Raw genomic sequence first — 15,823 nt, 5'->3', positions numbered from 1 at the left:
TTTGAGAGTTTCTGATCAACCTTCAAATGATGAGATAGAGGCCATTTTTTTTTCAGTTTAAAACACCCAAGTTTGAAAGAGAAATAGATGTCAAAACACCAGGAAGCACGACAATGAAGTGATTTTAATGTCCATTAATTGCCAACTCTCTAGCAGGACTTGACTTCTTTTTTTTAACATTTATAAAAAAAAAACCTCTATCCTAATAAATAAATAATTTTTAAAGACCCAATCTTTGTTAGGTGTCTGCCTACCACTAGTGTTAAAATGGTGTCAGAATCCCAAATTCTCAGTGTATACATTTGTTTGTAAACAATATAAACGCTCTTATTTCAGATTCTCCAACCGTCTCTTAATGCTTCATATATATATATAAAAATCGGTCTCTGACCCACAATTTTTGAGTTATGTAGTAAAGGACTCTGTTGTTTAGAGGCCAGTAGGTGGTCACTTTAAAAATGATGTGATGTTTCTTTAGAACAGTTCAAAACAAAGAAAAATAGTGCATAGAAACTGCCATCTAGTGGACTCTCAAAATAATGACACTGTTTCATGATGCTTTATCAAACCATCACTATATAAAAAAAACTAGTATAACACATTAGTAGGCATTTTGTTTATTAAGAGAACACAACTCTTGGGAAATAAATAAAATGAAATGAAAAAAACATTATTCAAATTGTCGCTTTTACAGAAGTTGCTTTTAATTTTTGTTGCATTTAATCTTACCTGTAATTGTAATATATTTAAAATCAACAATGTATCTGAATATATAATAAATTAAATATTACAGACATATCTCAACACAAAAGCATTGGGTTTAAAATACATTGATATATAAAAATAAATACATATTACATTTATAGGCTTTTAGGCACGTATGTGGCTCTCTTTAAGCAAAACATTAAAAAAAAAGTTTATATTCTTTAATAATATTTAAATAAATAAGTAGAAAACTTAATTTAATTACTACAATTACTTTTTTTCCAGTCGTCCTATCACGGGGGTAAAATATGTTGAAACAGTTCAGCAAGCTTGTGTTTCCATGTCAACACTTGACTCTTGACCTTTTCTGTTCCCCCTTGTGGTTGTTTTTCCTCGTTTGTCAAGACGTCAAACATTGGCTGCTGGGAACGAAGAACTAGTTTGAAGAACTTACAGTTGAATTCTTCCACCTAGTGGCGTCAACTATGCAACGTGTCCACAGTTGACAACTCACTTCCCAGAAGACTATGATGTCCAAAAGACTGACAACACGTTCAAATTTCATCCTATGACTGCTAACAAGCAGGAATGCAACAAGTAGTACGTATGAAAAGGAGTGCCTTCTTTGGTGTATACATGACTTATGACTGTAATGTATATCTGTGTTCTTTGTGCATTTGTTGTCTACATTATTGGGAAAAAACAGTATTAAAACGAACTTAAAAAGCTTGATATTAGCTTGGATTAGATAGCTAGCTTCAAACAAATGGCTTCTCTTTAAGCTTGTTTTTTGGCCTATTTATGAAACTATATCTGCTTGGTTCTGTTTCGAATTCATCCAAACCATATGTTATCTTTGAAAATTAGAATCATCTATTAATCTATTAATTAATTGTTGTAGGTGTTTTTCAGGTTCAATGTGGGTTTATATAGATATATAAGGACTCCACCAGCAGTAAACAAGACTGGATTTTAAACTCAAGACATCCTGCTTATTTGCAAAATTATTTAAAACGTCTTTAGCTACTAAAAAGTTACTTATGCTGTTTTATATCTCAGGTTATTTTTGTCGATTTATAAACTAAATGCGGCCATATTAACAAACATGGTCTTCACAGTTAATATGACTTCATTAATGGATCTCTACCATTTCAAGAACAAAGTACTGGAAGGATGATTACGTCCTAGAAATCAACAATTTGTGTGTATCAAAAGAGTGAGTTTGCTTCTAATTTTGCCTAAAACACTAGATTTAAAGAGATTAAGTTGAACAAACATGACTTGTAGGAAATCTTGAGTATGGAAAAGGTAGACTGCAACTACAAGAGATTTAAAAATCATGAGTTTACTTTGGCTTGATTGTAGATTCCATTCCATCCATGTGTCACGCACTTGAGCAACTTTTCAGCAACATGGTTCAGCTTCTGAAACCGTTCCAGTATCAGTGATTATTTATAGCTACATTTGACTTCGTCTGAGAATTCCTGACTTTCATCCGTGTGAGTCGAACTCTGCTCTGGCTGTACGTCAAGATGTATTCCACAAATGTCCGTCAGGGATTCTTATCAGTCTGTGGTTTAATCCAATGACTGTGTCCAATACAAACATGTTTGCTTGATTTAGTCTGACAATCTCTTGACTAACTTGTTTGCTGATTGTTTTGATAAGGAAATTATATTATCTATTCTAGATAATAGCTGCGACAAGCCAACAATCTCAAATGTAACATTTTTACTGTTAGATTTTAGACTACATGATTATTTGAGATGGATTACTATCAAACGGTTACTGTATGTCTCCATATGGTGATGGAAAACATATTTCGAATTTTAGAATTTTTACATTTTTAAAAGTAACTTTTTTAGTTGTTCGATCAGATAACTATAGTTGATGTTCATTGGTAGTCACCTGCCTCTTTCCATAATAGCTGCTGTAAATTGGATCTCTTGAATGTTTCTTACTTTCCTTTATAATAGCCATGATTCTTTAAATACCAAACAAATATAATCAGAAGATACTCGAAGCACTAGAACCCCTGCATGTTCCCATCGTAGAAATATCCCTGTTGATAATGAGCCCCAGATGTTGTCCATCTGGAACAACACCAACATCACCACCTGCAACTGGTCGGAGCCAGAACACTAAAAAGCTGAGGTGGTCCAACATGGAGAGGTAAGATTATTATTTTCCAACAAATGACTCACTCTTCGTGTTGAGAGTGAGTCAGGCTTTCACTTTACAGAACTATGGTGACTAGTAAATGAATAGAACCCTGTTATGAATTAAGGCACCAATCACATTTTGAGAATATCGTTATTTATGAATCCAACAACTATTAAAAAGGTTGTCTTTTACCGCCCCCCAGTGGATGAATAGAGAATTACATTCTTGCATATACAGATTGTCCACGTGCCATTGAAATATTTCCTTCTCTATACAGCTGTATATATTACACTCTGATTAAATGATGAATCTACGCCACATAAACATTACTCGCTACCGTATTTTATTAATTACTAGCCTGTAAATATTTAACAGAAATATCTATTTTTCATAAGGTTGTCCTTTGTTTCCTTATCCATGATGTAACTTTCTCTTTCTGTTAAAATAAGACTGTTTTGACTGTTATAAATATATCTTCTTTCAATTGGCAATGAGTCAACGTTTTCCATCCAGGGAGTTATTTTTTCATCTTCAAAACCAGAACATCCTCCTGCAAGACATTGAACCACGGAATAAGAACAGTCATCATAACCACTGGAAAAAAAACAAGTGTATGTGATAAACGCAGACCTGAAGTGCCATTCGTTTGTTTCTCTCCTCCTTCAGTTCTTCTTTCACTTCCTGTATGTCTCGTCTGAGAAATAAAGACATGAACTCATATTAAGAAAAGCAAAAAGGAAATAGTGACATATACAATTTATATAGAATTCAATAGAAGTTAAACGTTTTAAAAACAAAATGTCATCAATGTTATGAATTCAACAAAAAAAAAAAACTTTAAATAGCCTTGAACTGAATTATCCTGACCTCTAGTGGTCATTGTGAAATATATAATCTAAAGCTGGAATATAAGTAAGTAAGTAATTTTTATTTGTATAACGCTTTTCCAGACCAGGGTCACAAAGCGCTTAAACAATCAAAACAATATTCAATAAAGTATATACTTTAAAGGTCAAGATAAAACTGATAACACAACAGGAGTTCCAGAAAATCAAGGAAAAGCCTGAAAAAATAAATAAACGTGTACATCAATACAAATGCCTTTTACCAACTGCCCAATATGAGAACTATATTAAGACATAAAACCATTAGGTATATTTTTCAGCCATGGTATGATTATGTTTGAAGAACTCACAGGTGCCGTGTTTGCAGCAACTCCAATGCCATCCTCAACTCCTTGATCTCTGCCTGCAGGCTTTGCACTGTGGCCTCTTCTTTATGATTCTTCAAGTTCTTGTTTTCCAATAAGATCTTAGGCGGTACTGGTCTACTCGATGGTGGTGTTTTAGGTCGATCCGGCTTACCTTTTGCAGGGATCAAGTTTTCTGTCGCCTGTCAAACAAAAATTTATAGGCATTTGTGTTAGTGTATGGTTGTTTTTTAATAACAGTGTTGGTGTAAGAACTGCCTTTGAGCCTTTTTCTAAAGTAAGGGTTCAACAGTTTTATTCACATAATTACTTGTACATCCTTAGTAATGTTTGCGATATAATGCGATATATATATTTGTAGTATTGCCTGTGTACTAGTGTTGGAGAAGTTACAGACCCCATGACTCTTAACGTAGTCGTAACTGCTTTAAATTTGTTTTCAAAACCAAAATATGTCTAATATCAGCTTTAAATGCTGCTGGAGTCGACTGTATCCTCTTGACCTCAGTCATGTTGCTTTAGCTGCGGAGGGTGTAAGGAATGCAATCATTAAGCGGCTGGAAGTTTAATTGCAACACAAACACTAGGGGTGCTCTGATGAAGCTTCATGAAGCAGCGTATTAAATTTTACAATTATCCTTTGTTTTCAATAACTGTTCTAATGAAACATCACAACATTTTTAAACTGATGGCGCCACCTACTGACCTCTAAACAACATGACACTGCTTCATGAAGCTTTATCAGCCCATCACTAATAAACGCTGCATGAATATTACACAAGTTTTACTTCACTCTTCAGCTTTTCAATGTCTTTAAAAAATATGATGAAAGATGCACATTGTGATGAATGTAAAAGATAAAAGATAAAATACAATTTTTTTTTAGATATACACTTGTGCTTCAGTTGTTTCAATCACCATTAATACATACAATGAGTATTATTAAATGAAGGCCATAAATGTACAAATAATTATAAATGCTTGTTGTGTTTGCTTACTTGTTTAGGGTTACGCTTATGTTGATTACACAGTAGCTTTGTGAGTAGTAGAAATAGTAAACACCAACCTTGGGTAAAGATGGTAGTTTCTCTTCCTGGACCTTTTTTGGTGACGAATCTGATGAGTCTGATAGCTCAGCGATGTTCTGCATCAGAAAATGAGAATTACATTTATTTTTTTTAGAACAAAGTGAAGGCCAAGTAGGAAGTGTGATCTCGCTCATGCCTCCCCCCTCTTTCGTTTTCCCTCCTCTTACTTCATTTTCTAAATGTGTTTTGTACTTCCTTCAGCTCAGGTCTGAACTTGTCTCGATCAAGAGCTACATACACCAAAGAAGGCGCTCTTTTTCATACGTGCTACTTGTTGCATTCCTGCTTGTTGTGAATCGAAAGAGCTTTGTTTAAATATTCTCTGTACTGCAATAAAGATAAAAAAAGGGAGTTTCCTCATCTGGTAGATGGTTCCAAAGGTTATCTGTAAAGCTTCCGGCTCCTCATTGCCTTCGTCCCTGACATACCTGTGTGGTCGTGATCAGAGCCGATGGCGGTCTCCTCTGTGGAGGTTTAGCTCTGTTGGCTGTGGGGTGGCTCAGCTTGTCTGTCTGCACCTCTATTCCATCAAACTGGTCGTTTTTCTCCTCTGGCTTTTTGGGGGAAAGTGACGGCACCTCACCATTGGATCTACAATAACAAGTTTTTACAACATATGTGACACAAACATAACACGACAAATATCAAAAATGAAATTGGACAATATCAGCATCATGTTTAAAGACTAATTTAACAACTGACTTTCTTTGAACTTTTACTGGTAAAAATAAAAAAATTAGAATTTTGTTAACATCTACACTTTCAATGTGATTTTTGGTGGTATTATTATTTGTTCCATTTTATCCTATTTAACTATTTGAATCATGATTTATTTTTTAATCAATTTTGGCAAACATTTTCACAGGAGGATAGTCTATGTCCTTCCTGCCAGTGCTTTAGACAGATTTTAACCACTGCTCGTTTCTGTGGTTGAAAGTGTATGTGTAAGTGTCAAAACACAAACCAAAAAACTGCAGACAGTAAATTATTAAGTTTCCTAAACATCTCATTCATATAATTCATGAGGACAGTGTATTCATATTGATTGCAACTTGGAAATGAGATGAGGAAATGGTAATTTGATATTTTGTTGTACTAAAACAAACATATTTTATTGTCATATTTCTTTGAATGAAAGTTGGCAAGAATGAGAATTGTTTTGGCATAATGGGAAATAAGAATAAAAACATGTATCACTTTTTTTAAGCATGTTTCAATCTTCTATTTGCAGGTGCAGGGTGGTAGCGAAGTTTTCTTTTCTCATGATTAAATAATAAAGAATTCCTAGAATTCCAAAGGAAAGCACTTCAAGAAATGTGAAATTATAATTTCAAGATGTTACACCTAAAAATCTAATGCATAAAGGAGTCATTAGAAGCCCCCTTTAAATAACAGTACTGTTTTTGTTGTTCTCAAAAGTGTGTGTGTATTTGCTCAGGAAACAGGAAATGGGCCACTCGCGACTATTTAGTCCCAATCTGACTCATCCCAGAGTTTCCACTGTGCCACTAAAAGGTCAACATCCTGGCATTCTTCTTTAGAGACACCATAGCAACTGGTGGCAGCGAGCAAAACCTTTTACATCAAAAAGCTGCTTTTCTTATCCCAAGGCAAATAGAAGAAAGTCTTCTTGACGTTTGCTGGTAGACAGAATGTAATTGGGCATTTTTCTCAGATCAAAAATTCAGTTCAATTGTTATTGTTGGCTTTGTATTAAAAAACTTGCCAGGCGAGGATTTGGTTGACTTACTTTGGTGTGATCTTTTGAGGTTTGTCTTTGACGGGTGGAGGGCTAGGTTTGTTCAGAGATGGTAGTTTGACCTTGGTTGGGGGATTGCTTCTCAAATCTTTAGTCTCAGGTTTATCATCTGGAGAAAATTATTACAAAGTTTTATATGTATCTTTCACATTATTCAGAAGAAACTACTATTCTATAAACAAACCTTTAGTCTTTCCTGCTGGGCTTCTGTCCATCACTGGGATATCTTAAAAAAAAAAGATTATTTCAGTTTTTATATTTTGTCTTTTATATTTCTCACAATGTGCTTCTTTCACCATATTTAATAAAGACATTAAACTGGAGCAGATTGAAGTAAAACTCTTATTACTGAAATGTGTCTTTAAGATGAGTTCCTCATCTTAGTGTAGTTTGAGCAGTGGTTTAAATACGTTTAAGAGACCATAGCTATGTGCCATTAATCAAGTTTCTTGCCGGTTGGTAAAAAACAAAAACTGAGACAATATACTATAGACAACAAGGCATAATGATGGTCCAAGGATGACCCAAAGAAATGAGAAAAATATGATTTACAGTAGAGTATTTTAAAATGTCCCTTAATTTGTTCTGACAAAAACGCAGGAACAGCTTTGCTACATTGAACGGTCTGGGGCAAATAAAATCGTCTACTAAATGCAAATCAACTGAATAAATTAAAACCAGAGTCAACAAAACCGTGCTCCTGGCGACAAGGGGCTCCAGAATTTCTAAGGAAAGCACTGGTTTGAGCATATGGCTGTTAGTTCGAAAAGTTTTTGTAACTTTCCGACTCAGGACAGTGTTTGTCTCTCTGTTTGATCTAGCAGTTATAGTACTCTTGGTTTTGTAAATGTGTCACTTGTGTCATCTCCAAATAAAATATTATATATTGGTTCTGACACCTAAATATACAAATATATCAATAATATAAAATGTAAACCATCTGCATTTCAATATTTTAATGAAATAATGTGCCAACTCCTATTATTAGTATTACATATTTCTAGTTTATATGCAATAACAACACGTACACGGTCTTGTTGCTGTCTCTTTTTTTTTACTTTTTAAGTTCTTGGCAAATTCATTTTCAATTTTCTTCTTACATGTGTTGCTTCCTGTCTTTAAAGCATAATGTGATTTGGTCTTTTTGCCGCCAGAGAAAGCCTTAAAAGCATTCATTTCTGCTTTTGGAAAATCATCTTGATGCCTCTATTCAATCTACAGTCACAGTTTAAGAACTTGATTCTGTGCACAGCTGACCATGCTAAAAGAGAAAATTATACTTTTTATGAACCGCGCCACAATTGTCCCTCCTGACCTATTGTTTTATACATTGTTGTTTATATCTTTGCTTCTCATATGTTATTACTGCACAGCAGGCGGTGATACTGTAGCTATTATTTAAAAGCCAGTGTCACAGTAGCACTAAGCTTTGGAACGATCTTCCTCTCTCTTTGCGCTTGATGGATCTACTGACTCCTTCAAGAAACATCTTAAGACGTTTTTATTTGTTCAGGCTTTTCCTTGATTTTCTGGAACTCCTGTTGTGTTATCAGTTTTATCTTGACCTTTAAAGTATATACTTTATTGAATATTGTTTTGATTGTTTAAGCGCTTTGTGACCCTGTTCTGTAAAAGCGCTATACAAATAAAAATTACTAACTTACTTACTTACTTACACAGTATTATTTCCTAACATTTAACACTGTAAACAGAATTTTAATAAGATGGTTCGAGATGGATCTTATCCCCTTAAGGGCCTGAGAGCGGAGACAACCATTTACTTGTTTCTATCATCTCAAATTTCCCCAAATGTGGCAAGAAAAAGTTTGTATCATCATCATCTATCAAGTGTCAAGTGGCCTCCGGATTAAATACGGAAGATAGTTTGATGTCGATCCAAAGTTGACTTCATGAATCGAAAGGAATAATTTCTACTTAGTACAATGAAATAAGACATATTATCAAATCTAACCAGCTTAAGAACATCGGCTTATAATCGTCGATCACTTCCAAGTAAATAATGGTCTAAGATAAACCTTATAACTTAAAAAATATCGAGTTATTCTGATCTGAACCCCTCATTTAGGATCCAAATTAAGATTGCATGGATAAACCAATTTATCCGTATCTATGTCCACAATGATCGAAATCATAATAATTATCATATGATAAACATTTACATTTTTTAATTTAAAGAAACCTTTTACTCCTTGAAACAATAAATCCTAATACAGAAACTTGACATCAACAAAAAATGGTTGCATTTCTCTGTAAAAATAAGTTATTTTTCCCTTCAAAAGTTTCAATAGTTCATACAGTATTTTTAAGTCTTAAATGTTGTTCTTTTATTTTCTTTTTTATTTAGAAAATTATTTCTATTTCAGTTTGCAGGGTAAAATCTGTGTCTGCTGTTGGGTCTCAGAAAGGGCCAGAGAAATCTGTGCAACCTATTCTTTTAGATCATATTTTGATGAACACATAGTGTGAATTTTTCCAGTTTAAGAACAGGATTAAACACAAGAAGCTGCTCAGGTCGGAGCAGGTTCTTAAATTAACATATCTCAGGAGTGTCAACAAGTCAAGGAGTTGGTTCAGGTTTCTCCAACACCTGGGTGAGGTGAGAGATTTCATCTTTCCTCTCACTCTGGCACCAGAGCTGTACACACTAACAACTTCCAAAGTGCGCTCATTCAAATGACAGCATTTAATAACTCAAAGACTGGAAGTGACCCGAGAAGGAAATGTAAGCCTACCTTGACTGCGTAAAGCTTTGTGCAACATTTCCTCTCAAGCAAAACAGCCAGTGAGAAGTGTTTAAGTGCTGCCCAAAATCTGAGAGCGCCCATCAGCCCCTCCACCCTCTTGTTTCCTCAAAGGCTTCTCAACTGTGTCATGTGACCACTCCAAACTTCCCCCCTTTCTTGCTTAACTGTAAGACTTCCTGTCTGTGCGAGGAAAACCTGAAGTGAAGGTACCAGATCCAAGTTCCACAGACTCATCTTTAATTTGTTATTTAAAGAAAATATAAACAACTTCATGCTTCATGAAAAGCAAATGAGTAGACTCTTGTGTAAAAACATTAAAAGTACAATCAGAAACACCTATGGCCATGATGCAAGAATCTGCAACCAACATGCTCTCATTCAAAACAGGATGCTTAACCACATCTTCGGTGTCTGCTCGTTCTTGTCTTGAGCACGTGAGCCAACTGGCACGATCAGTAAGAATGGATGCATCGTTGCAAGCCGACACAGAATCTCTCGACTACTTGTAAATGATATCTCTAATATAAAATAGGTGTTTGTCTCTTTTTATGGAGTGTTTAAGTACATCATACAAACTTCTACAAGTATCGTATGAGTAAAACCCATGACCCTTCAAAAGCTAGAAAAACATTTTGTTCTGCCATTTTTTTTTTCCGTCAGCAGTGTGAAGGCTGTCAAGACTCTTGTGAGAAGTTATGACTCAGAATTTCCTGAACTTTTTTTTGTATTTTACCTGCTGGTTTCTTGACGCTGTTGCGTGCAGGCCGCTGGTTCGCTCCACTCCCAGACTGAAGTAGGAAAGAGAAAAAAAAAAAAGCAAATGGCCTGTGAATCTCCAAGAGATTATTATTCAGTACATTTACACTTGGTTGGAATAAAAAGGTTTTTCCAAAACACAAGTCATCCATGACTCACTCTGGAGTGACTGTTTACCAGCAAGGGAATTATCCAACTTGTAAAAAGTTAAATAAACATCATGTTTTGAATTAAAAACGTGTTTCTTAAAGTCCAGCTTTAACTCAAACAAATCTACTTACTGTCAGGCTGTCCATTGGTGGTATGACCATGACAAAGTTGTCAGGGAAGAAGCCACGACGTCCGTTTAGCTCGCCCTCCCACCAGCCTTCATCTTCGGCTTCCTTGAGAAGCAGATTAAATGAGTGAGAAAACCTCAAAGTCCGCTGGACCCTCTGGGATGAGGAAATTGCTTCTCTCAGGACAATAAAAGAAAAAGCCTGCGACTCGATCTGCACAAGATCTCTGTCAGCTGTGTCATTATTTGAAGATTTAGACACATGACTGCCTGCAGAGTCCCTCAACTGGTCGGACTGGTTTGGAACCCAACAACTGCAATGGCTTAGTCAGGCAAGAAAATGCACCTGAAAAGGTCATCGAGTCACAGACGTTTTGTTTGACCTGTAGCGTAAGAATTGGGGTCAAACCTTTCTCAGGAGCACTACCACGTCGCCGGCTTTCAAAGCCAACTCGTCTTCAGCTTTGGCCTCATAGTCGAACATGACCTGGCAGTACTCGATCACTGAAGAACATTAGAACAAATAGAGTACATTTATTTTAATGTGATCAAGTTAATATGTTGAACTGCATCAATATTTGGATGGATTTACTTTTGTTATTTAATCTCAATATTATTATGTTTACTTAAAAGTGTCTTGGTAAGATTCCTTCAAAGAGTCTTTAGAAAGTCATTCTGTCGAAAATGTTTAAAAAAAACAAAAATACTTTTCCTATTCACAAGTTTTAATTTTTCAGGTTTTTAGGTTTTGCTAATGTTTTTTTTTAAACTCTAGTGTCAATTTTGGGAATTACGTGAATCCAATGACACATAATATGGTATATGGGCCACAAATGGGGCCCAGGCATGACTTTGGACTAGTAAAAACAAACAAAAAATAGATCAACCTTAAACATAATTTATTATTTTAATCTTACAAACTTCTAGATTTAATATTTCTGTTTGAATGTGGATTGTTTTTTTAATCCGAACGTGTAAATAAAAAAGGAATTCCTATGGAAAAGTATATTGAAGTTACTGTCTGAATATTTAAGTAGTTCCAAAGTCATATTCATTTATTTAAAAAGAACAATTATGTCGCTGTATTGAAAGGGTAGCAATATAACATTTATAAGCATAACATAGAATTAAGATAGTATTGGGTCAAATATATTTAAAATTGTATTATTAACTTTTTATATGTATTTTCCTGTTTGTGTTTGAAATGCACATTTAATACTAAACTATTAACTACACAGGTAAAGACAACAAATAATTACCGGTTAATCAATGAACTGAACTGGATTCATTGTGTATTGATAGGCATTCCATGTTTTTAAGAAGTACTCTTAGAGTGATTCCTAATCAGACTCACCACTTTTAGATTTGTTCCGTGCACTTGTTCTATAGTTCATCTTTAAAAAAAAAAAAAGAGCAAATGTGTCACTATTATTGAAACGGATTCTTTAATTTTTTTTTCTACAATACATACCTCTTTATTGAACACTGCATCTGTGAGTTTGGGCCTCGCTTTGCCCTCATTGTTTTTACTGACTTCAAAAAAAAAAAAGACATACGATTAATACATGTAAACAGAATAGAGACATGAACTAAAGAAGAAAAATGTAGATCACTCACAAATGGGGATTTCTTTGACAAAATTTGATGGAAATGCACCCACTTTACCCTTTTTTAACCCCATCAGCCAACCGTCCTCGATCTGCAGGGTCAAGTGCAAGACAAAACGGGTGTTAACTCGAAATGTATTTTCCATTGGCTTTGTGCTATAATAAAAGAACAAACCTCTCTAACTATTTCAATCGTCTCTCCGACAACCAGCTCCAGCTCATCTTCAAGTGTAGCATTGTAGGGGAAGAGCACCTCACATTGTCTTGCTTGCCTTTTCCGCTGAGCTGTGACGCAAATCAACAAACCGTGTCAAAGAATGAACTAATTATCTGATTGTTTATGGAGAACCAATCTTTTCTCACATGAAGTTCTCAATAGGTCGAACTCGGATAGTTTTACTTCTCTGTTGAGAGGAACATTGTACCTCTTGTCCTGGTTGTGTAACAATGGCTCACCTATTTGGGAAGGTGGCTGACACCGACCATCTTGTTTTAATTCTTGGGTGTATTTTCAAGATGAGGTATGAACCTTCACCCTTAAGGAACATATCTTATTTATATTACTATTAGAAATTAAACCTTTTTTTATTGAGAGACAGCTTATAACATATTAAAAGATGAAAGCAAATATACTCACGGTGGACATTTGATTTAATTAAAAGCTGAATAAGGGGTGTAGCAAATTAATTTGGCCCTCTGCATTCCAAAATATGAGGCATCAAATTGGCAATATTATGGGATGCCGCTCCTACAGTAAGTAAGTGTTGTAATCTACTTTATAATACAATTGTTAGATAAGGAGACGAGGTGAAAGTTGAGAAAGTGGACACTTGGTTGAGCTTTTAAATAGTTGTCGGACAAAAGGTAAAAAATGTAGCATGTTAACTTTGCTGTTTGGCAAGAAAATGGCAAACATGACAAACATGTCCAACATTTTGCAAAAGCACATCAAGTCATATTCACATTAAATGTCAAATCGTACCTAGAATAATGAATTACAAAGAGCAAATGTTTATTTTAATTTTAAAGAGATGTTGAAATGAGTTGAATCAGTAAAAACGTCTTATACTATTAAAGACAAATGTTGAACCTGTAGGAAAAAAAAGAATCATCACTTTACATCCGTTGTTTTTTTTAAAATAATATTCCAAATTCAAGTTTTGATCAAGTATGATCCATGTGTTAATGGCTTCTCTTTCTAGTGTATTCTAATCCCTTTATTCCTCTGATGCATAAGGTTCTAAGTAAGTAATGTCATCGTCATTGATTGATTTCAAGGAGCACATTCACAACTTTGAGTGCGTTTTCTTTTGTACTCTTGCCTGGGGATTCTGGGTAACGCAATCAATGCACAATACAGCGCCCAAGTTACAAGTTCACATCTTGCTTGTTCAACAGTGAAAATAGTTATATATAAAATGTGATTTGAGACTTTTCACAATGGGCAAGTTTTTCACACGTCATTTAACATGTCAGCTCAAATTATGCTCTACAATGCTTTGTATTAGACCCTTTAAAAATGAGATCCAAAAGGGAAAAGGAATGTTTATTAATTTAATTCAAATTTTATATTTTAAATTTGTATCTATGGTTGACAGATAGCTCTCATTTTTGTGGATCACCCTAAAGGTTCAGAATAAGGAACAAGTTTAAAGTACCAATAGCTATTATAGAAAGATATATGGATGTACGCATTTAAGAGATGTCTCTATTCCAAACCTGTGTACGTTATAATGCCAAGAATAGCACTAGATATGAGTTTATATAAGCTTGATTATTGGAAACAAAAGTTATGTATCCCGCAAAATAATTTGTTACCATCTGTTTGTTTATCATACAGTGCACTGATTTTTTTTCATTACTATCACTTAGCATAAACATTTGAGTAAATGTTACTTTAACGGTTGAAAGTAAAAACCCAGTCATCTACTTGTTCTGATTCCTCTGGGCTCCCTCTTGCTGTTGCCCCTCAGGTCAAGTGGCACCTCCTGAAATTAAAGACTGCTTCAGAAAAATCCACCGTCAAAACACAGAGATCAAGTTTTTGTGGCGCTTTAACAAACCTTGACGAAGTTGGCCGGGAAGATGCCTCTCTTGCCGTTCAGCTCCCCCTCCAGCCACCCTTTCTCGCTGGCCTTGACGTTTTTGACCACATCCCCCACGTGCACTGTGATCTCGTCTGCCATGGTGCCCTCGAAGTCCACCAGCACGAGCACCTCTGCAGTTCAGTAAATGGGGCAGAAAATTAGACTCTATTTCTCATTCTCTGGAGTGATGAGACCTGACATATAAACGCTACACTGCTATTAGAGTATTTCTTTAAGATTGTTCATTTGAATATTTATTTCGGATACCCCTGTTGTTTATTTTTATACTTTAAACATTATAAATCCCAATCCAAAATTGCATGTTTTGTCTCTTTCAATACATTTTCCTTTAAGCTAAAAACACCTCTCACAGCACCTTGTAAACAAAGCCTTATCCAACACTTGATTGGTTTCAACAAAACCACAGTCGATTTAACACTAATAAATGATCCAAACTCACCCATTATTTGTCTTTCTTGTTAGGTATTTAATCCCTTCAAGGCGGAAAGAAGAACTGAAAACCTAGCTGCTGCTGTCTTATAGCCGAGGCCCTTCTTCCTACTTGTCAAACATTAACATTCAGCAACTTTTCCTGAGGCTTGTCATGGCAAGCCGGTGGTATGGAGTCGGACGGGTCATGCAGTGAGCAAGGAAGAGAGAGAGAGAGAGAGAGAGAGAGAGAGAGAGAGAGAGAGCAGGAAGGCGGACTAAAGGACAAACGGGTAATACAGGTTTACAGTATATTGTGGAATACAGGCTCATTAACAGAGTCTTTAAAAATAGACTGTGGCCACATTGTTGTGAAGCAACAAAGTTAAATCTTAAACCCATGTACCGTTCTTTGCATTATGTATAAGGTGAAGTTACGATCAACCAAATTAATAAGAATAAGAATAAGAATAATCTGACTTTGTACGTCCCCTTAGGCAAAGGAGCCGTCAAATGAACCCTTTTCTCGCACATAGAGCAATTTGATTAGAAGAGCGTAAACGCTAGGTCTTAATATTCAGCTTATTGTTCATTGTCTGCTTGTACGCGCAAAAATATTAGCCAAAGCTCTGACAATAAATTCCAATGCTACTTACGTGATACAGGGGTAGTGTGAGCGGTATTGACAAGAAACCTATTCAATTCAATGATTTTGGAAATTATCTGTATATGGCTACGTGTTATGATAATAATCCTAATCCTGTTATATTAAATAAAATAAACACGTTTCTCTACTTTGTATAAGAGCCTATGGCCAGTTGACGGGAAAATATACTTTAAAATCAATATTAGATTGAACAAAAAGATCATAGGGATTCTGTACAAATATGAACTCGGAGTAAAACGTTGTGGTGGAAGAGGTGTAGTTTTCGAAGTTTATTGTTATGAAGAGAAAAGAGATGTCTCTGGGCTGAGAC

At 35.2% G+C, this 15,823-nt stretch overlaps 1 protein-coding gene across 1 annotated transcript; it reads right to left on the bottom strand.

The window, feature by feature from the left end:
* Positions 1-601: 601 nt before the first annotated feature.
* mnmip1 (manchette microtubule inner protein 1) lies at positions 602-15,050 on the bottom strand. The gene is made up of 17 exons (XM_087805882.1): positions 14,878-15,050; positions 14,394-14,548; positions 14,261-14,318; positions 12,506-12,615; positions 12,341-12,422; positions 12,195-12,256; positions 12,078-12,117; positions 11,133-11,227; positions 10,728-10,829; positions 10,424-10,478; positions 7,110-7,151; positions 6,917-7,034; positions 5,595-5,757; positions 5,145-5,222; positions 4,064-4,260; positions 3,499-3,562; positions 602-3,418 (listed from the first exon to the last, which is right to left on the bottom strand). Exons 1-17 carry the CDS (start codon positions 14,879-14,881, stop codon positions 3,386-3,388), a joined length of 1,458 nt encoding a protein of 485 aa, XP_087662008.1. The 5' UTR covers positions 14,882-15,050; the 3' UTR covers positions 602-3,385.
* Between the last annotated feature and the right edge of the window lie 773 nt (positions 15,051-15,823).

This window comes from Callionymus lyra, chromosome 13 (genome assembly GCF_982586985.1).
Source record: "Callionymus lyra chromosome 13, fCalLyr1.hap1.1, whole genome shotgun sequence".
In the NCBI taxonomy this organism is placed as follows: Eukaryota; Metazoa; Chordata; class Actinopteri; order Syngnathiformes; family Callionymidae; genus Callionymus; species Callionymus lyra.
Note: the sequence above shows the minus strand (reverse complement) of the source record. Positions and strands in the feature narration are given on the sequence as shown.

What these genes read in the sequence shown, in the direction of transcription:
- mnmip1 (XM_087805882.1), bottom strand. An exon ending in ACGGAACAAATCTAAAAGTG is followed by an intron (nt 11,228 to 12,077) that starts GTGAGTCTGATT and finishes AATGTTCTTCAG; the next exon opens with TGATCGAGTACTGCCAGGTC. An exon ending in ACAAACGAATGGCACTTCAG is followed by an intron (nt 3,419 to 3,498) that starts GTCTGCGTTTAT and finishes AATGTCTTGCAG; the next exon opens with GAGGATGTTCTGGTTTTGAA.